At 43.6% G+C, this 21,266-nt stretch overlaps 1 protein-coding gene across 1 annotated transcript in view; it reads right to left on the reverse strand.

The window, feature by feature from the left end:
* Window positions 1–21,266, reverse strand: part of Cacna1e (calcium voltage-gated channel subunit alpha1 E) — a 469,992-nt gene that overhangs the window by 277,866 nt on the left and 170,860 nt on the right. The window contains exons 4-5 of the mRNA XM_076941358.1: window positions 7,907–8,012; window positions 7,009–7,148 (exon numbers count right to left, since the gene is read on the reverse strand). Coding sequence (XP_076797473.1) covers window positions 7,009–7,148; window positions 7,907–8,012 — 246 coding nt within the window. The remainder of the gene's footprint in view (window positions 1–7,008; window positions 7,149–7,906; window positions 8,013–21,266) is intronic.

Genomic DNA, 21,266 nt, shown 5'->3' on the forward strand with positions numbered 1-21,266 from the left:
AATGGGATGATAGACTAACCACACAAGAACAGCTTTGAACCCCAGAGTAGCTCTGAAATATCATCGAGACTGTAGTACATCTGAAGATAAAGATTCCTTAAGTGTAAGAAAAACAGAATACAGCTCACCAATGGGCCTGAACCAAATGGTGTGCAGAAGAAATGAAGAGAGAAGCTTGGACTTCCTCAGTGGCTGAAGATCTGAGCATCTCTGAGCTCAGAAGATACCATGGCCCAGAAAAGAAACCCAGACACTAAAGGCACACATGCTAGGTTCAAACTCTGTTTAACATACAGAACTACCTCCCTTACCTGCAGGAGATCTGGTCCAGGACCTCCAGGAGGCATGAAAAGCCACTGCTAATACACAACTCTACACATCCTGACTTCCTTTACATTCCCTACTTCCATACCTACTTGCCTATGATAACATTTATTTTATAGTCTAGACACAGTAAGAGATTAACAGAACTAACAATTATGATACAAGTTACAAAAACACACTGCAGAAAAAAATGCCAACATTATTGCATTCACAAGTGGGGCCATTATGAAATACAGCATGGAACACTGGAGCATAACATTTCCAATACCTTGAAAGGAGGACCTGATATCAGAGGGGCAGGTATATACACACAGCATGGACACCCTGGGCAAAGAGATGGTTCATGTCTCAGGCAGGATAGTGAATAGCCAGAGATCTTATCATGCTACTCAGAAGGGGATACCATTCAATACTCAGGAAGTGTCCACTTAATATTTTCAGGCTGTGGTTGACCACAGGTAATTGAAGTTGTAGGATGCTAAAACTATGGATAAAGGAGAGTACTGTAGCATTCACTTGGATATAAGCACATTATTAAAATTTTCTGTGCCTTAGATTATTCATCCCTGAAATGGGCCTGGGGAATAATTAAACCTAACAATTCTTATCTAAGGTACTACTTTTATGAATTAAAAATATTGCCTGTGGAATGTAGGCTTTGGACAATGCTTTGCTAAATGCCAGTGTTATAGGACAAATGAGTGCTGGTTCCTCCCTGTACCCCACCCAGCTTCCTCTGGAAGTCTGGTAGCACTCATACCACTCAAGAAACACTTTCCAGAGAGACATAACAGAGAGGCCAATATTTCATATTAGCCTGGAGTACAAACCTTTAGCTTCCATTTCCCTAACAGAATAAGCTAGGCAGATGGAGTTGTAGACTCAGATCCCAGTGAGACCAAAGGGAAGATGTGAGGACAGTCTCTTACTACTCCAGGCCCAGGCCTCGCTCACCACTCTTCTTACATCCTCTAGAGGATGTAAGACTCCAGTAGCAGAACAAGTAATACCTCAGAATTATAGGCAGTAACTATATACCAGTCTCTGGGCATACAGAGATGAAAAAGGTCATAAAGCCTAGATGTCTCCTGGGCCCCTGCTCTTACAATGGTTTAGAGATGCCTGAGTTTTTATCATCTTCTATCATTCTCTATACATTTAGGTTCAATAACTTCTTATTAAGATTAATATATAAAATAGTATTTTAAGTAATATAGAAATTCCAGGTAACCTGACAAGAGTTTAAACATAAAGCCTCCTGAATTATTAACAATTCAAGAGTGGTCTCACATTGTAGCAGACAGAAGTTGGTTTGGTTTTTTTGTTTGTTTGGTTGGTTGGTTGGTTGGTTGGTTGGTTTTTGGTTTTTGGTTTTTGGGTTTTTTTTCAGCAGAGATGAGAATTAACTGATTTGGGTATTTCTCGGTCAACAAGATTTGTTTTGTTGAATAAGCAAATGGATGAATGAATGAGTGTCTAAACAAGCCCATTCATGAAGAAGTCAGCTGGACTTCTCGCTCTACTTGTCAGGCACCAAACAGCATTACGTTAAGAGCTGACTTTCCTTGCCGTAGAGCAAGGTGCTGTGTTTCAAGCCAAAGACTGAAACCTCAGGAGGACACAGGCGAACTTGCCTTCTTCACACCACAGGTGCAGCTCCGACTTTGAGTTGGACACACTTGTATGATGATCTACATCCCTGCTGTGCTCTATCCACTGTTTCTCGGGGACCAAAGGAATATGAGGTATGGAGATCTACGACTACAGAGCCTTGAGGTAGCAAAGGCGACTGATGATACGAGAATGAAGACTGTTGTAGCATGGGCTTAGAGGCTGAAGGCACGGGCTCAAGTTCCTAGGGCAGTGGTTCTCAACCTTGCTAATGCTGCAACCCTTTAATACAGTTTCTCATGTTGTGGTGGCCCCCCAACCATTGAATTATTTCGCTGCTACTTCATAACTGTAATTCTGTGACTGTTATGAATTGTGACGTAAATGTATGTGTTTTCTAATGGTCTTAGCCAGCCCTGTGAGAGGTCATTGACCCCTCACAAGGGATCACAACCCGCAGGTTGAGAACCACTGTCCTAGATAGTGTCTGCTGTTTAGGCACATGCCCTCTACGAGCCTCGATGTTGTTGTCTGGAAAACGAGGACCCCTGAAAATGCCCCTGTTGAGATTTAAGCAGCACTGTGATATAGTAAGACTTGTGCCTTTCTGAGGTGATTTGGTTGTGTGGACCCCTCCCTACAGCATAGACTATATGCTATAACCAGAATAGGCTACTTATGACAGGAGCAGACTCCTACTAAAAGGGTGAGCTTGGTTAGTTTCCTTCTCTTCGTCAGCATACGATGTCATTGGCTCTGCAAGGACACAGCAAAAAGGGCTTCATCAGATGCCAGTATCAGCTCTTAAGACTTTTCAGACACCAGAACTGGAAGATATAAATCTTTTCTGTTTAAAAAAAAATTAAAAAACACCCAGTGTCTGATATTCTATAGTAGTAGAAAATGGACTCGGACAGTCCTTTTTATGAGTTTACAGGGATTATATAAAATGACTGACTTAAACCATGCACATCTTCAACTTACATGTCTAAGAACACTATGGAAGGCTAGGGGTGACAGACAGAATGTGGGGACTCCAGTCCCCCCAAATACTTGTCTCTTAGCAGCATGCTGATGATAGCAGGTCTCGTGCTGAGCCAGCTGTATGATTCCACAGCACCCACCCTCCTGCCCCCGACCCTCCCGCCCCCCACCCACCACCAGAACTGAGAGCTAAGGTGTTATGCACCCTCAACCCTGAAGCATCATGTCAAGCTTCAACACTTGTCAATCCCTCTGTGCACAGGAGTAGAATGTGAGGTGACACCTGAAGACAAGGTGGGAAGGAAGTGCTGTCAGCAGGAATAACTCTGGATGCAGGTGTCAAGAAGGAGAAAATAAAAGGAAGATTGTGTGGCCAGGAGAGGGAATGCATATAGTGGGCTTTAAAAATAACAGTCCTGCATCAGAGAGCATGAGCTAAGCCCCAGGATCTTCCACCAGAAAGCAGGCAATAGTGAGAAAATGGTATAACATCCTGGGTACTGGATAACCCATCTTTGCAGTCTGTTCTGCCCACCTCACTAGTTGGTACTGCAACATATTAACTGAAGATGCCACAACTGTAAAATGTCTGATAGTTTAATGCACCACTAAGAAAGAGAGAAGAGAACACCATCAATACTGCCATGCTAGTATTCTAAGACATGAGCTGACTCCAGAGATGGTATGCCTCCTAGCAGCAAAGCAAGGTGGTAGGTGAATGTGCAAATATAGACAGTTCAATTACCCATTCCATTGTAGTGGGTCAGAACCTCAGCTCTCAATGATCAAAAGCACAGTGAACTGTTGCCTGGAAACCATCTACATGTGAACTGAGAAGAGCTCCTGCATGTTGGGCTGGAGGTGGGATGAGATCAGGACCAGAGTCTTGTTGGTTCATCTAGGAAGTACCCATAGTCAAAGTTACCCAGAGAGCCACCAATGTCTGAGGAACCACCAAGAAAGCTGGGCAGACAGCATAGACAAGATAATTGACTTGGCCAAGTACTAGCACTCGCTGGAGATGCAGGTGAGGACTAGGAGTCATCTTAGCTAGAGCAGCAAAAGCACCTGGCTGGTTTCCATAAATCTGCTTCCTCAACCATGTTGACAGCCCTTATTAAAGCTTGTATGGATCTTCCCTTGTCTGGTCAGATGGTAAGGGTCTTCTACCTCCTCATACACATCCAAGTCTCCACTTCCCACACCAGAACCACCAGAGTCCTCCTGCAAAGTACAGCTGTCTTATGGTACCTGGAGGAGACTGGTTCTGAGGCTGTGGATACCGAAGTTTACACTTGCTCACGTAGGTTATGTAGCATGTCATGTTATTAGCATAAACGGTACACACGCCCTCCCTCCTGGATGCTTTGAATCATCTCTATACTACCTACAAGACCATGCAGCAAAAACCCTATGCAAATATTAGTTACTCTATGCTGCTTAGGGAATGGAGATAAGAATGAAAAGTCTTTTCAGGCTCACTACAGACGCATTTTCCCCAAATATTTCCTATCCACGCTTGACTGGATCTGCTCGGAAGCCAAAGATACAGAGAACTGACTGCACTTCAACCTGTCAAACTGTCTAGTAAAGTGTGGCATCCAAAAGATGTGTGTTAGAGCATTTTTAATAATTATTTATCACAGCGAAAAACAGAAAGCAATCTAAGTGTCAAATAACAAGCAGAAACAAGCAACAAGCTGTGTGCATCCACTTAACAAAGTGTTCATCAGTCACCACAAAATTTTCATAAAGTACGGAATGATGTGTGATGTGTTCATCATATATTGAGGAAAGCAGCAAAATTACAGACATCCAAAAGAAAGCTCCCTTTGCTTTAAAAGACTGAAAGGAGATACCATAAGAGCCAGAAATTGCTCTTAAAATCAGAAATTGCTTTTAATCAGTGAGCAGGGATTTTTCTCTTCAGTTTGTTTTTCTGTATTTTAAAAAACCAATATATGACAGTTTAAAATAAAAATAGGTGGCTTATACCAGAAACTTCAAATGCTTTCAGTGCATATAACACTGAGCAGGACTAATTACACACACACACACACACACACACACACACACACACACACACAAACCAACAAGCTGCCGCTGGAAACCATGTGGAAGTCTATGATCTGCTCTCCCACTGACTGTAAAGGGTCAGGAAGCTACTTTTACAGTGGTATTGGTGACTGTAGATGAACAATTGAGAGAGACACTGAAGGCTTCTGTGACAACCCCTACCCCCAAAAAAGTAACAGCCCAGACAGAAAGCCATCGACGAGAACTCTTCAAAAATTGCAATAAAAATGCTGAAGTGTAGCTCTCCACTTTGAAGAATTGAATCTTCTGGTGGGGGTACAGGTGGGGAAGGACCCTGTTTTCTTTAAAGGGCTGCCCTCTGGGAGTCTGACCACGCTCCAGCAAGTATATGAGCAACACAAATTGGACTTGTTTTTTTGTTGGTTTGTTTGGTTGGTTGGTTTCTTCTTCTCTCTCTCTCTCTCTCTTTTTTTTTAAGGTGGGGATGGGGGAGGCCACAAGGGTAGGGATCCAGATGGGGAAGGACTGAGAGAGAAGTGCTGTGATCAGGGTGCATGATGTGAAATTCACAAATAATCAATAAAAGTATTATGAAACAAAACAAACACTAATACCACCACCAACAACAATGATTCAAATGGAATAAAATAACATGACTCAAGTTCTCAATTAGGATTTTTCTAATATAGTGTATTTTACTGATTTTAGAGACATTTAAAACAACACTCTGCTACATTTTCTATATTGCTATATTTTGAAAATATATTTCTGTGATACTGTATATATTAAGTCATATTTAAAAATATAGCATTAGAACTTTTTTGAACAATGGTCTACAGAAAATCTTTCTTTAAGGCAACAGATACTTTATAAACATGAACATTCAACCCTGTTTATCCACTATCCGTACTGAGGCTGGCTGCTTGTAAGCTATATTCAAATCCACTCTATCTTCAGCTACTTCTCTTTCATTCAATCACAATTGGCCTAAAAGCTAAAACTGTGAGCACTTGTATCTGTATTACAAGACAGTGGCTAGATACATGGCTTCCAAGCTCAGCTTCTCAGTCTTGACCCTTACCCAACTCCCTACAAATTTCCTTTTTTCTCATGTTTCATCATAGTTGTGGCTACATAAGCCCTCCCTTCAGTTTCCAGTGTCTTTGCTTGTCCTCACCAGAGAGCTAGGCATTTAAGGAAGGAAATGTCCATAGCAAACACTTAATCCTCACCTATACAAGTTTACTCTTCTTTCTGGCAAGACAATGGATTCAAAGACTCGCAAGCCATAGAAGCCCTGAACAAGATTCTTATCACTCCCAATGCCAAAGCCTTTCCCACCTGCTGTCAACAGTGTTGGATCCATCCATCATCCTCACACATCCACCCATCAACATCATACCCAAAGGAATGATGTTGCAAATATTCACCTAAATGGATTGCCATCCTATATGTGCCTATGACACCAGGTCAGTTCCAATATATACTATACTAAGTTCTAAGCAATGACTTCTCAATTTTCATGTGATTCAATTTTATGCCATTAATAAATCCACAAATCATTAATTCTGTTCTCAGTGTGTTAATCTCAATTTTTAGTTCAGAAAAACATAATTGGAATCTTCTCCAATCTCCCGAAGAAACTACACCCAAGCATCTTTTGACTGATCTCTTGGGATGACCCCTTCCCTAGATCAGGACAAGCTGCTTGCTTCAGTTAAAAGGCTCCTTCTTGGAGAACTAGGTGTTGAGCAATCTAGCAAATATACAATGGGAAGCAAGGCACCCCTGAGAGTCCACGACTCTGTCTAATGCAACACACACTCAACTCCTCCAAGGATGGGTCCTTTATGGTCCAGCTCTATGGAGATTCTCAACCTTGATCTTTTTCTTTGGCTTCTACTATACATTCTGATCTCTGTCCTCTGTGTGTTCCTTGTACCAGCTACCTCATGTCACCATGAGCCTCCCAACACACACACACACACACACACACACACACACACACACATAAAGAGAGCAAGAAGGAAGAAAGCAAGAAGCAAGACTTACCCACTGAGGACTACAATGAAGTCCATGACATTCCAGCCATTACGGAGGTATGAACCCTTATGGAAGATAAACCCTAGAGCCACAATTTTGATCCCAGCTTCAAAGCAGAAGATTCCAATGAAATATGGTTCTGTCTTCTCCTGCAAGGATGAATAACAGAGCAACAATAAAATAATTATTCTTATCAGACACAGGTAAAGGCACACCTTGACCATCTCCTGTACATGAGGACCAACCTTGTATATGGGTACAGCTTAGGTTACTGAAGCACCAAGAGGACCTGAAGCTGCATGGAATACACAGAGTAGGGGAAAGGCCTGTAAAAACGGACAGATGTGTCCCACCTAAGGACTAGACATTTTTCTCCTGGAAGCCCCTGATGGCATAGCATTGCTTAGAAGGAGGTTATTTCTCCATTTTTATGTATACCCTAGCTGGAAACTTCAGAGTTCTCATGCCTGGGTCATTTGTATGGCCACTTGCCCACGTGTTTAGATTTAAAATAATTTGTATCCTCTCTTCTGGAGGAATACATTAGACATGTGAATCATTCCTTTAGGAGAATAAGGATGTCGGCATTTAACAAGTTCATAACCTCCAGCACACTCAGCTTTCAGCATCCTCCCTCCCTGTTCTTTCTCACTCCAACAGTCCCTGAGGAAAAAGGAGTGAAGCAAATGGCCCACGTGCCTGCCCTTTCTTCTTGCCTGACTGCCATGTGATATACACGCCAGTATTTGCAAAGCCTTCTTCCTCCTGAGTCCCAGCAGGGTTTATTGCTAACTTGTCCCTCAGCAAAGAATAAAGACTTCACAGAGTTGTATGATAAGGGAAGTGGGGGAAGGGAAGCTGAGTCAAGGGAACCTGAAAAGGAAAGGGAGAAGAAAGCAGCACATACCAGTCTGCGAGACATTGGGGTCTTGTCATCCTCAGGAAGATGCTGCTCCAGGGCCAAGACGATGCAGTTGGCAATGATGGTGGCCAGGATCATGTACTCAAACGGCGTGAGACAGAGGAGTTAAGGATCAACTTCATGTAAGAGGGGCTACAGCCTCTAAGATGGCCATGTACATTCACATACAAATGTCTTCCCACTGACCCTTGCAGCATGAATGATTTACACTAGCAAGCAGGCAGGCAGGATAGCCTGTGACCCTTCACAGAGGAGGCGTTATCATTTAGGACTGGCCTGTGAAAACAAAGCATTTTCTTTAAGAAAAGGAAGCACGCAGAAAATATTGGAGTTAGGCATATGTCAGATACTCCAATCAGTGAGTGAAATAAAACATAAATCCAGGGCTTCAAATTGGTGGGGAGAACAAAGCAAGAATCCTGCTCTTCCCATGCTTCAGGTGCCTGGGCAGAAGAACCACAGAAGAACCAGCTTTGGCCTCAATAAATACCAAGCTGTGGCTGCCTGTTACCCTTTCAGAACTGCATCTAGAGTCACCCTTCACTCTGGACCTCTGATCAACTGAGGGAAAAAAGAATCCCTGGAAAGGAAACCATTTCCCTACCCGATGTGAGCCCCCTTCTGTTTTAATATCTGACACAGAAGCACATCCTGAAACCAGAAGAAACATTTGGTCTCTTTTTATTCTCTCCTAAGATTCTGCATTTATAGGTAACGGAAAGGCATAGCATGGATTGGAATCTCCCATGGCAGAATCCAGCCTCTGGGAACCAAACTGAATCCAATGAGTAAGTATATAAGTGTCCCCCTGCTGTTTTTCTGAAGACCAGTGAGGCAATCTCTGTGTCTTTTTGAAAAAAAAAACAAAAACAAAAACAAACAAACAAAACAAAAAACACGATTCAAAGGAGGTTCCCTGACTCCTGCAGAAAGACTTTGCTGCAAGCTCAGGGGAGGTGGGGCCATGGCTAGAAAAGAGAAAAACCAGCTCCCTCGCAGGGCCCAGTCATCCTGCAGGTTGGGATTTCATTCTGTAATTACTGTTATGACAAACACAAGCCAGATGTGTCACTAGTCTTGCAGTTCAACCTATTCTCTGGCAAATTCCACAACTCAGGTTGGGGAGAAGGGTAGACTATTTCACAGAGAGGGGAGGACAGAGACTATTTTCGTGTCACACACCCCCCCCCCCCCCCCCCCCGCAGAGCAGCCCTGTCAGTGTAGGACAGGGCCTAAACACCTCTTTCGTAGTACAGAACACTGATCATCCAGAAGTACCCCGAGGTCTCTCTTCCCACTTCCACTGTAACCCTGTGGTAATGGCATCAAATGAGGGTCCAGGGATCTCTGGGGAGGGGCAAGCAGTGAGCAAGTATGCACAAAGACATTAGTAGCCCTCCAGTTGCTCTGGTCCTGGGCTAGCACAGGAAGCTGGGGAGACGGTGGCTTTTCTAGTGCACTGCATTTGGTAGTACCATCTTATCCCCTCCACCATCATTTCCATGGATCCCTGAGTCACAGGCATTCTCTCACAGCTGGCAGTCCTCCCTTCCCACACATCTCCAGTTCACACACAGCATCCCCAGCCCAGAAATTCTCTGCTTCCTCATGCTCCGCCACCTGATACTGGGAGATGGATGAGCCTCATTGGACTTCCAAATGGACTTCTGCCCCAGATTCTACTATGCTTCCTGAAGCCCTCACAGCTGAAGGGAAGCCACTGCATGGAAGCTCATAAGTACTATTAGATACCCTTTCTGCTTCAAACTCTGGAAGCTAAGGGCAACCTTTGAGATCTGAACATTCTGCAGGCACACTAGCCTGTACACCCACTGTCTTAGGACAAGTCCCCAACCTTAGGACAACACACACCCTGGCCAGGCTATCAGATCACAGCATCAGAAGGAGTATGATCCTGCCATATAGTTGGCTCTAACTTAGAGCTTTTCATGTAGAGTGGCAAAAGCATCTCACAAGACTCTGGAGCAGGCTAGGCTATGCTGGGCTTGGTGCTGAGGCTGGGAATTCCGAGATGAATCTGATGACAGAGAGAATAAGGCAAAAGTGGAGGCTGAGGAATTTCTGACCTTGCCTGGAAACTTGGTCCAGAAAGGAAACTGACAGCGTGCCAAAGCAGCATTGATGAATGGCTACAGATGCTGAGGGCATCTGGGGTGCTGCCTCTACAATGTAGGTCACAAAATACTAGTGCTACAGAAAGTTGCAATAAAATAAATGAGGGAAGCCCGGGTTAAGTAAAGTTAAGTAGGTTCCTTCCCAGCAGGACTGCTTGGAGCCTTTAATGCTACTGTACACAGTGTGTAACTGCACACACAATAGGGTGGGGAGTGGTACACAGCACACTCCAGACTTGCTTCACCAGGCAGTCCTTTGTTCAGAGCATCTCTCTTGGGATTGGCACTCATGGGAACATGGTAACGAGCCCTAATTAAAGCAACAACAACCAAACAAACAAACATCAGATTTTATTGGCCATCACAAGTTGAGGAGGGGCTGGTATCTCTGAGTTGAGTGACACGTTTATTGACTCTTCCATGTAACACACACACACACATGCACACACACACACACACACACATGCATGCCAATGCTATTAATAAAGTTGTTCACAAAAGCACTGGGATCACCTGGCTATTGCCCACGGTTAGAAATGCCCAGTGCAAGCTCAGAAACCCACTCAGCTTCTCCATAGACCCAGGACCTGCCTGAGAAGAACGGGAAAGAGCCCTTTCTCATTCAAGCTACATAAGCCTCTGCCTCTTGTGAATCCATTGGGTCTGTTGGTGTCTGAAGGGACCAATGAAACAGAAAGGCCTGGGAAACTGAGGGCAGAGGCTTTGCCTGTCCCTGATGAATAACTCTTTGCTTGGAAATAGTGGGTCTCTAATGATTGATATTTAATGAATAAGGGACTAATCAATACATAGATAGCACAGGAACACCAGAGCCTGGGTTATCGTTATAAAAAGACATCCTATATTCTCTCTACACAGTATCCCCATCTGAACTTTTGTACTGCATACTGTGGGCATACATTATCTATCAAAAAAGAAAAAAAGAGGCAGCATGCACAGACATTCTCTTTAATGTTAAGAGAGAGGGAAGGGGGTGGGGCCCTGCTTTGCTAGAAGGATAATGAGTTTTCTCTGAGTAATAGGGTTATTTTCATTTTTCTCTTTACTCCTTTATCTATTGTCTGACTGTTATAATGAGCACATATTAACTTATAATCATATAATCAATTAAAGCTATATGTATTCGGAGGGAGAAAAAAAATCAAACCAATACCAAAACCCACCATCGACCTGAATATAAAGAAGACAGTCACGGAAGCCCATGGAAGATCCACGGAAGATCAAATGCCAGCGAACAAAGGCCTAGACCAAGTCAAAGAAGAACATGACCATAAAAGAGCTTCAAGCCTGCAAGGAAGCTCCCCCTCTATGTCACTCTCTGCTCGCTAGGGGCCTCACTTCATAAACTTTCCTGGCAACCTTCCTAAACACCCCTTCCCTGCTCACTCCCTCCGAGCGAGTGGAGCCGTTAATGAGGACTAGAGTGTCTGCAGCTCTCCCTTCCCCTTCCCTGTCTAGCAGCTTCAAGACAATCATTAGGGAAATGATAAAAATAGGTTCGCTTATTGATTTATCCCTTTTACCCAATGCTCCTTCCTTCAACCAGTTGACTCGTTTCCTTAGCAACACAGCTAATTTGAGCAGCATGGCTCGGCCCGCACACCTGCCATTTGTTTAGCTCCTTCTTTAGCAGAGAAAGCTGGGGCAAGACAGAGGGTGGACCTAGTGCTGCTGTGGCGCTGGCTCTGCTTGCCAACAGAGCCCTGGGAACCTGGGATGGGCTTGCGCCTTGCACTGCCCTGCAAGCAAACCTTCCCCCATCTAAGCCAGTCTCTCGTCTTCACAACTGCAGGCACGGGCCTGGGGAAGACTTAGGCTGCAGGAAGGAAATGTGGGAAGGGTCTTAGGGAAACATGCAGCCCTATCTGTGGGGTGTTCTGAGACCCCTCTGCTCTCAGGTGTCCCTTCCCAGAGCCTTAGCCCCATCACCACACACAAAGCAAATGAATGTGATCTGAGGACCACCAGGCATGAGCAGGTTGAGCGAGTTCCAGGCCTAATGGCGAAGATACTTCTGTAGGACAGGAATGTGACCACTGTGGCAGTTGCCAGAACTCTGGAGATGCTCTACAATTGCTCACTGGCTCCTAGGAGATAGATCTCAACCTATATTAGCCAACCCTATCTCTACCTTCAGACCCAGGACAACTGCCTGCAAGAAGGTCTGAATCCTCTTCCCCCTTCAGCCTTCTTGTTGAGAGATAATGTGATTTAAAGAGATGTAGTCAGACAACGGCTTTGATGCTGTTGCATATGTCACCACTCCTCAGCTGCACATAAATGTAACACTATGTGATTATTAACTCAAAGGCAGTAGCTGGGAACAAGCCTGTCTATTGTGTGATTCTGTCAGAAGCTCTGTTCCAAAGAGACACCATAAATGCAAATAACAAATAGTAAGACACAGCCCTTCAAGGGCTATATGACTGAAAAAAAAAAAATCAGGATCTTGTGTCAGACATAGAGAGCAAAGGAAAGAATAAGACTTGGCAATAAGAAACAAGAGGCAGGGCTTTCAAAGCAAAAGTTGTTCCAATACAGTGAGTGCTCAAAGGGAAGGCCACCACCTTCCACTTCCATAGAGGAAACTAGAAAGACAAAAGGACCAGCACCCAAAATGACAGGTGAACACAAGGTCCTAAACAGATCACCGTCACTTTTATTGCCCTACTAAATCAATTCTTAAGTGTCCGCTGCTGCTCAAGGCTTTGGAGAGAGCATCTGTCTGTGGTCACAATCTCTAGGAAGGACCTGGTCGGCTGCAGCTATGATCTAACACCGAAGACATCTACCCCAGTAAAGATTTTAAAAGAAAATTATGGTAATGGGCCTCCGGGAAGAAAGCAAAGACATTTGGCCCAGGACCTCCTGGGAACATGGAGAGCTCTTCCAAACAGCAGTCCCCAGAGGAGGATTTATGAAGCTGATGGCTCTGATGCAATCTCTTCCAGTGATTAGAAGGGACATTAATCACACCCAGGGCCAGAGCTAAGAACAGGAGGGGTTGAACCACCACAGAGGTCCAGCTCCAGCTCCTTCAGACCCTGATGGAGACACAGTGAGATCATGCAAGTGAGATCGCATCCACTCTGCCTGAGGCCACAGAGAAAGACACATCTGTCTGGCAGCGATGAGTAATAGTGAAGAGGCAGGACCTGTGTCGAAACCACAGACACAGCCATCACTGTGGCCATTGTGTCAACAGACTGTGTTTTTATCCTCATCCTTTCCCAGACAAATGTTCCTCCAGGACTCTCTACTGCCTAACCTATCTACACACGCCCTTCAGTCTGAAAGGGAAATTCACACCTGTTAGAGCAACCCTATGCCCAATGCCTTCACAGAGGGGTTTGGGGGGGGGATATTTCACTTTCTCTCCTGATCACTGTGGGGGTTGGGGTACAGGGGGGAAGTGGGAGATAAAAGGATAGAATTTCAACATGGCTTTTTAACACCTCATTCCTCTGGCCAGCCTAGCAAGATGAAACAGCCCAAAGGGAGTAAGAACCAAAGTTCCTTGGAAAGAAACTGTGCCTTACTCTGAGCCTTTTGCAAGGCTAATCAATTAATTAGAACTTCAATGATTGTGAAGAGGCTGGAATGTCCCGAGCCTGCCTCCTAAGTATTGTTCATCCTGGGTTATTAGCAGTCGTGGTGACTGTTAGATAAAAACCTTTCAGAATGGTTGGCTAAGCAGGGCACTAACTTCCAGCAACACAAAAGCTGCCAATGCCATCAGATACTATAATGTATCAACATATGGACGGTCCCCATATCTAGCTCCATGTCTCCATTTCTTCAAGCCTTGCTTTTGAACTCGTCTGTCTCTGTCCTGAGCAGATGAGTTCAGACTGGGCCCCATGGTCCCTCTCAGGGCTGGAGAGCTAACACTCTGTGCTTTGTATGTGCATTACCAGTCAGTGCACAGCTCTGGCAGCAAATGTGAAACTCCATCACATTCCTCTTCCCCTCCCACCATGACAGGAAAACTGTCCTGGAAGAAGTAGAAACGTGAGACAGAAGTTCCTGCGTACCCCATGCTGTCCTACTTCACGGTCTCATTGCTCTCCTCAGAGCAATTCTCACCTCTCAGTCTTGTCTTAAGAGAGAGAAGGGGGTGAGGGGGTAAAAAAAATCAAACTCCTTTTGAAAAAACAAAGCAAAACAAAACAAGATAATACATCATATGACTTCCAGCCTTAACATCAGTTTTTTAAGTTTGGTTTCCATGGTGGTGGGATGCAACCCGCCATCACCATGACAACTGCTTCTTTTCCAATCCCCATCTGACAGGCAACCCTGAACACTCATGCACCTCTCTTTCAACCCACCCTACCCCTGTCAAAAAATGAAAATTCCATTGCCCCTGCTCCTAACAACCTCAAACCTAGTGAATGGACAGCAAGAAAGGCATCAGTGAGAACTCAGCATGGAGGCCGAGGGACCCTCCAGAGGCCTTCTGCCCTCATGGACAGTCTAGCCGTACTACTGCCTGAGGTCAATGTACTCCATTACTCAAGAAAAATGACCCTTATTGTTATTTTCCTGTCAGTTGTGAAACCAAGTCTCACCTCTTGTGGCTTCTAGATCAAAGAACTAGGGTCTGACCCCCAAGACCCTCTTCCCTACATAAATCCATGGAAAGGAAGGTCACATTGTTGCTACTTTGGAGGGACAGAGGGACAGATGATAAGTGGCATACAGTTCTAGACCCATTTGTGCCACATAACTGCTAAGGAGTGGTAAGAGGTACTTCTGAAAAAGAAGACAGCCCTGCCCTCCCCATTCGGCTATGCATGCCCAGTTCAGTGGCAGTCACCTGGGAGTCCTAACAAATTCATTTGTTATGTGTCTGACTGGATCTTGGACTTATAACAGTTGTCATTCCACACGTGGTTTTTGGTGAGTGAGAGACAAATGACTGAATGAAAAGGTATGCACTAAAAGCCTCAGATCAAAAACAAAACAGCACTGGGGAAATTACTTGTTTTGGAACTAGTGTTTTGATGACACTCTGACAAATTTGGGTCCATTAAGAGTTCTGGCAGTGACTTGTACTTTAGGAGGGAAAAGAAAAAAGAAAACATGATCTACAATGAACAGCCACACCCCAAGCTGTTCCCTGCCTCATAGAATCACGCATCACAAGGCAGGCATCAAATGCTGATGAGAACATATCAAGCCAGAAGATGAAGTACTTTTTGTTAAAAAGATCATAGATGGTTGCTCGGTGAATTTTTGTTTCCTTTGAAAACTCTGCAACTATATCCGTGTTCAAAGACACCACTCAGTCTAGAAACCAGATGAGAGAGTGTTGAAGCAACTAATACTCAGCTTGCAAAGAGAAGACTTGAGAAACAACATAGTTGCTTTCAAACATCCAAAGGCCACCTTGGAATAGAAAAATCTGATATCTCTTTTAAAGTTATTCTAAAGAGTAAGACACCCTCTCTCCCAAGGGCAGATCTGAGAGAATACAGAATATAAATCTGCTACTGTCTATAAGAAAATGAATTATTTTGTTGAGAGGTAAATCAAATGTCATGCTAATAAATACCATCATGGAGAAAGCCCTCATACATAGCACTTGCAAATGCTAGACTGTCAATATTATCCCTATGACCAGTTTTGAGCAACCAATTTACATCAGAGATCATGGAACATACACAAAAGACACTCAAGAGTATGGAGAAGCCAGTCCTAGCATATGACTTACTGTAAGTCCCATGTTTCTGGAAGATTGTCAAGAATATTCAAGGATTCCTCCATTTAATGGGCATTATGCTAAGTCAACCTTCATATGCTTAGAAGTTGCTTAACCAGGAGGAATCAAGGTTAAGACATCTTCAGTCAGGGACTCAAGGGCCTGCTGGGTGAACTGAAGACCTGAGGGTTCTGTCCCTTAGCCTAAGATTTCTAGACCTTTCTCCAGGAAGTCTTGGAGCAAACAGAGGTCTACCTGAAGAAGCCATAGGTGAATGCTTTTTCCAAGCCAATGCCCCTTAGAATAAATTAGTTTATTATCATAGACTGAATTCCAGGGTACCCAGAGGCCCCAGCTCTTTCACAACAGCCTGCAAGGGAAGTGAGAAGAATCCACCTGTGATTAAAATACATACATAAGAAACAGAAACAGCTGGGCATGGTAGTACACACCAAAACCCACAATGCCCTTAAGGCTCAGGCAAGAGCATCTTGAGTTCCAGGTCAGCCTGGACTACAGAGTAAACACATATCTCACAAAATAGGGTGGGAAAGAGGACAGGGGAATAAATAAATGAAGGGAGGGGGAGATGTGTAAATGGATTAGCTAGAAGGCCCATCTCTCTAGAAGATAAGTGGATCTCTGCCTCAACTGAACTACAGAATCACTAGAGAAGCTTTTAAAAGTTAAAAGTTTTGTATCCCATCTCCAGATATTTTAATATGCCTTGGCTACTTTTGAGGCATCAGCATCTCTGGATGCCTGCAGACTTGTCCTAATGTTCAATCAAGGGGAAACTCATGGTTTTGATGCTAGAGGCCAGTGGTGTCCTCAAACCAGACAGACCCATTGACAATCACAGAAACTGAGATCCCAAAGGCAAATGAGGGACACCCAAAGGGAACCCCAGAGTTCTAACTATCTAGCACACAGTTCATCTATGACATAAATACAAAGACTGAAATAACAAGAAGAACAAGAACCCCTCTGGATTGTCAGCTTTATGCCCATTTGAAGCCCTGAAAAATTTTAATGAGAATAATCAAATACAAATATCCTAGCTTTCTCACTTGAAGGGAATATTCAGGAATAAAGAAGGAAGGAAGGAAGGAAGGAAGGAAGGAAGGAAGGAAGGAAGGAAGGAAGGAAGGGAGGGAGGGAAAGGAGGAAGAAAGGAAGAAAGAAAGAAAGAAAAGAAAGAAAGAAAGAAAGAAGAAAGAAAGAAAGAAAGAAAGAAAGCAAGCAAGCAGGCATCTTAGAATTTTTGTTTATGTCTTTCACAAGACTATCCTTAAAGAATATTTATTATCTTTTAAAGCAGGGTCTGGAGAATGTACCTTTCTCTGGGCCACTGAAAGGCCAGGAAATATTCTGAGAAGACTTCCTACCTGAGCATCCACCCACTCTCCCACCTGCTGCAACTTAGTGTTGGCTTTTCTGTTTGGTAGAAGCCCCCGGATGGGCCCTGTCCTACTGCTTCATCTCATACATCTCATGTATGGTTCTCCAGCAATATTTTTGGGAGAAAGAGCGCATTAGCCAATATCACGAATCCTTCAGTCCATCATCACAGTATTTGCAGCAGATGGCTTCATCTACATGAATTAGCCTCCTCTTGTCCACTTGTACTTTTTGTGACTTAAGTCCTTTGTTATTAATCTTGATCCTTATAGTCACTCTTCCAGATCGCCCCAAAGCACCAAACCCACACACTTGCAGAAAAAGAGGGAAATCTTGGACAATGAAGGGGCTGGAGAGGACAGGACTGAGCAGAGAAGGGCCACAAATGAAAGAGAAAATGGAATCAAAAAAGCTGTTGGTCAGGTGTTGTTTTTAAAACAAAATCCCAATTGTTTCATTTTATCCAAATGAAGACTCAGGAGCCAAATGCTGGCCTGAAAGCCTACTAGGCTCAGAAAGAGAAAGCACCAGCTGATCTCATACTTTACAGACAAACTTCACAGAACGTAAAAGCTCCTCCTCCTTCTCCAAACTGAATGCCCCTCCTTTCTACTTCCTGTGCATTTCTCTATCCTTTCTACTTCCTGTGCATTTCTCTATCCGTCCCCCTGACTTCCTCCCACTCTCTATGGCTTTTTCCTATGTTCACTCCCTGTCAACTGGTTGCTTGCTCCACCTCTTGACCTATGGTTGACATTATTTAATCTTGTTTACAATAAACAAAACACTCTAGGATTAAAGGTGTGTGCTAGGGCTGACACACAACACAACTAGAAACAGTTTTTCCTGTACACAATCTCACAGTGTGAAATATCCTGCAACACTCTTGGATTAGAGGTGTGTGCTAGGGCCGAGCACACCACAACTAGAAACAGGCTTTCCCAGTATACAATTGTGGGGTTCACAGCTAGGTTCTAGCAGACAAGCAGTTACTTATTGCAAGTTGTGGTAAGTCTCTTGATGCCTTTGACTTTCTGTTTTCCTACAGATGACTAAGAGTCTAATCAGAATTTCTCTTAGAATCTTGTAATTCTAATGTTGTATTATTTATTCTGTGATGTTACTGGAGCAACCGACTGGGAAGGCAAGGAGAGGAGACAAAGATGACCATCCATTATTACAGTGGAAAGAAGTTGCTTTAGGTGCAGCTACAAATGAAAAAATCCATTGATAGCATTCATATTGGAAATCCTGGCGTAGCAGGACATATTTAAAGTGTCAGATGTCCATAGAAATTATCTACAGTTTCAAGAATCAGAGATGCATGATCAGTGGGGTTGACTGGAAACTTCAAGCCATAGTGAGAAGTTTGAACTTTTACCATAGTGGCCTGGGTGTGAATGTAAGACTGTTTTCCTCAACCTTCTACATGCTTTTCCTTCACTCTTTAAGATCACTCTCTTCTGCAGCCTCCGAACCACCCCCAGGCCCCGGTTTTTATAAAAAAAAAAAAAAAAAAAAAAAAAAATCTGAAAGCAGAGCATTCAATGAGTAACAGTTCAAGGAGATGTCTTAAAAGCTACCACCTCCACAACTCAATCAAACTCGGGTAACCCGGAGCAGAGAGGACCGAGGGGGGCTTTGGGGGAGCTGAAAGATGAAAACCCTACAGACTAACACATGCACATGGTGAAAGGAAAATTTGTGTTTTCAAACCAAAGCTTCTGGGCAAAGAAATGGAGTTCATGTGGCAGAAGAGATCGGGAGAAGATGAGAATAGTCAAAGATCCAAGATTCCAACCCAAACTTGCATCCCAGTGACACAAGCCAAGATGTCCCTGGCCCACTTCGTGGTGCCTAAGAGAATTTTGCTCTTCTCCAACTCAGTTAGTGAGTCCTTCTCTCTGCCATGGGTTTAGCCTCATGCCCAGTGGGTACCACAAATACACACAAGCAGTTCACAGTGCTATGACAAGAAGAAACTCCATTAGAGAAGGCTAGCCTTTCAGTCTTCCATCAAGATAGTGAGGTACTAGCAAGCAGAGCTGATAAATCCATATCTGTCTGTGGCCCTTCACCAGCTGACTATAAAGGACAATGAATTAAATACAACTAGGTCTCAAAAACACACTCTTGAGTGACCATTAAACAATAACCATTTGTTAAATCTTAGATTCCTCTGTCTGTTCCTGAGAGCTTATAGCCCTGGAGGACAGTCTCTATAGAACACTGTCTATTGTAGAAAATCTACAATAGAAATAAAAGATAAAAGAAAAAAAAAAAAGAGAAATGGCCTACCTTACTGAGAATATTATTCTCAACAAAGCTCCTTTCAGACAGAAGCATGCCAACTTCTAGATAATTATAATATCCTAGAATCTATTCCTGTGCTTTGTTACCTTGAGTTTGTCCACTGACATTCGTGATGAAAAGGATCCCACGGCCTGTGCATTCCATGATATCATTTTTACCCTCTAACTGTCACCAGACAGATTGTCCAGAGGTGCAACACCATATTCACAGAATGTGAAGAGGGGCAGTAATCTCAAAAGTAAATACTTGTACCCATAACTCTCTATAAGGGAGTGCCATCTTTCGAAAATGTCCAGATCCTCTACATTTGCATAGGCCCATATTCCTCAGACCAGCCCCCCCCACCTGTGTTGCCACATCCACCCATTCACTCCACCTCCAGATAAGCCCACACCCTTCAACTGCTCCTCTATCAACAGACCAGAAGAACACATGCACCTCAGTGCATCCATATGGCTCTGTTATTTCACAAACACTCATATCCAAGCAAATACAATCCAAAGTTAGCAGAACAGAGAGACAGTTTCTTTAACTTTTTTTTTTGCCCACTCCATAACTGCTTCAGAGACTTCAGTCTGGTCTCCAGGAGCTAAGTGGTCCATCCTTAATTCTACATGCTCACACAGATCAGTATCTGGTTTCCACCAGTAGAATACCTTCTAGGATACACAGAGATCATTGGACACACTTCCAAAGGCTCAGTTTCCCGATCCACACACAGCTCTCCAACCTTTTCAGAAGCTTCATCCTCATCCCAATTCTCTTTGCTGACAGAACACAAAGACCTTGCAAGTCCAAGAAACCTAACTGACAAGAAAGAGTTTGCTGGAAGGCTGGTAACCCCTGAGAATGTGCCAGGTGGGCAAGGTAGAAAGAACTGTCTTTCTCAGGGATCCCTCCACATGCCTCCAGTTGGACCATCCAAATGATCTGGCTACCAATTTTATATAAATGAAAACAAAATCCAATGCATTTGGTTAAGGCTGTTAATTGTTTTGAACACCTGACTGCTCTAATCAGAAACTTGAATGACCCATTCTTTTCCACTATTGCTCCTCGAGATTTTGGCATCATAAATCTGAATGCATCCTAGGAGAAGATATTGGTGCAAAATCAGCATTTGAAAAACATACAAAAGAAGACCAGTTTTGATGTAAACGCTTTAAATTTTATTTTTTTAAAATGTAAACTCAATAATTGGAAGCAAGCAAGAAGAAAATTTTTCATGTAACACTAGCATCTGCAGTGGTTCAAACCACTAACTCTAATGAGGCCTCCAGCTCTCACTTAGTGTGTCATAATAAGCAAATGAATTAACCTCCCCATGCCTTGTCCCCTGATTGTAGAATGCAGAAAATGTAACCAAGCACCTCTATGATGTGGCCACAAGGAATGATTTCAACAGGTACTTTCCAGGGGAAGCACTAAGCACAGTACTCTGGCATACAGTAAGTGTTTAATAAATGTTGAACTTTTATGAACTGTAGCATCGTTAACACTTGTACTAATACCTGATATGTTTGCAGAGGACTTTCATCCTCAGTAGCTGGTGCTAGCCTTAAAACAGTTCTGCAAGGTTAGCCTGGCAGGAGAAATCAATTCTACGTCCTCATAGATAAGTTGTAAGAACTTGAGGCTCAGGTATCTGAAGAGGCCTACACAGAGGACACATGAACCATATCTGGCAAAACTCCAGTTAGAAATCTGCCAAAAGTCAGGAGAAAGGGAGACAATACTGTTAGAAGAGGGGAAACTTGGCTGCAGGTATTTA

The sequence above is a fragment of the Arvicanthis niloticus genome, chromosome 10, assembly GCF_011762505.2.
Source record: "Arvicanthis niloticus isolate mArvNil1 chromosome 10, mArvNil1.pat.X, whole genome shotgun sequence".
NCBI lineage: Eukaryota > Metazoa > Chordata > Mammalia > Rodentia > Muridae > Arvicanthis > Arvicanthis niloticus.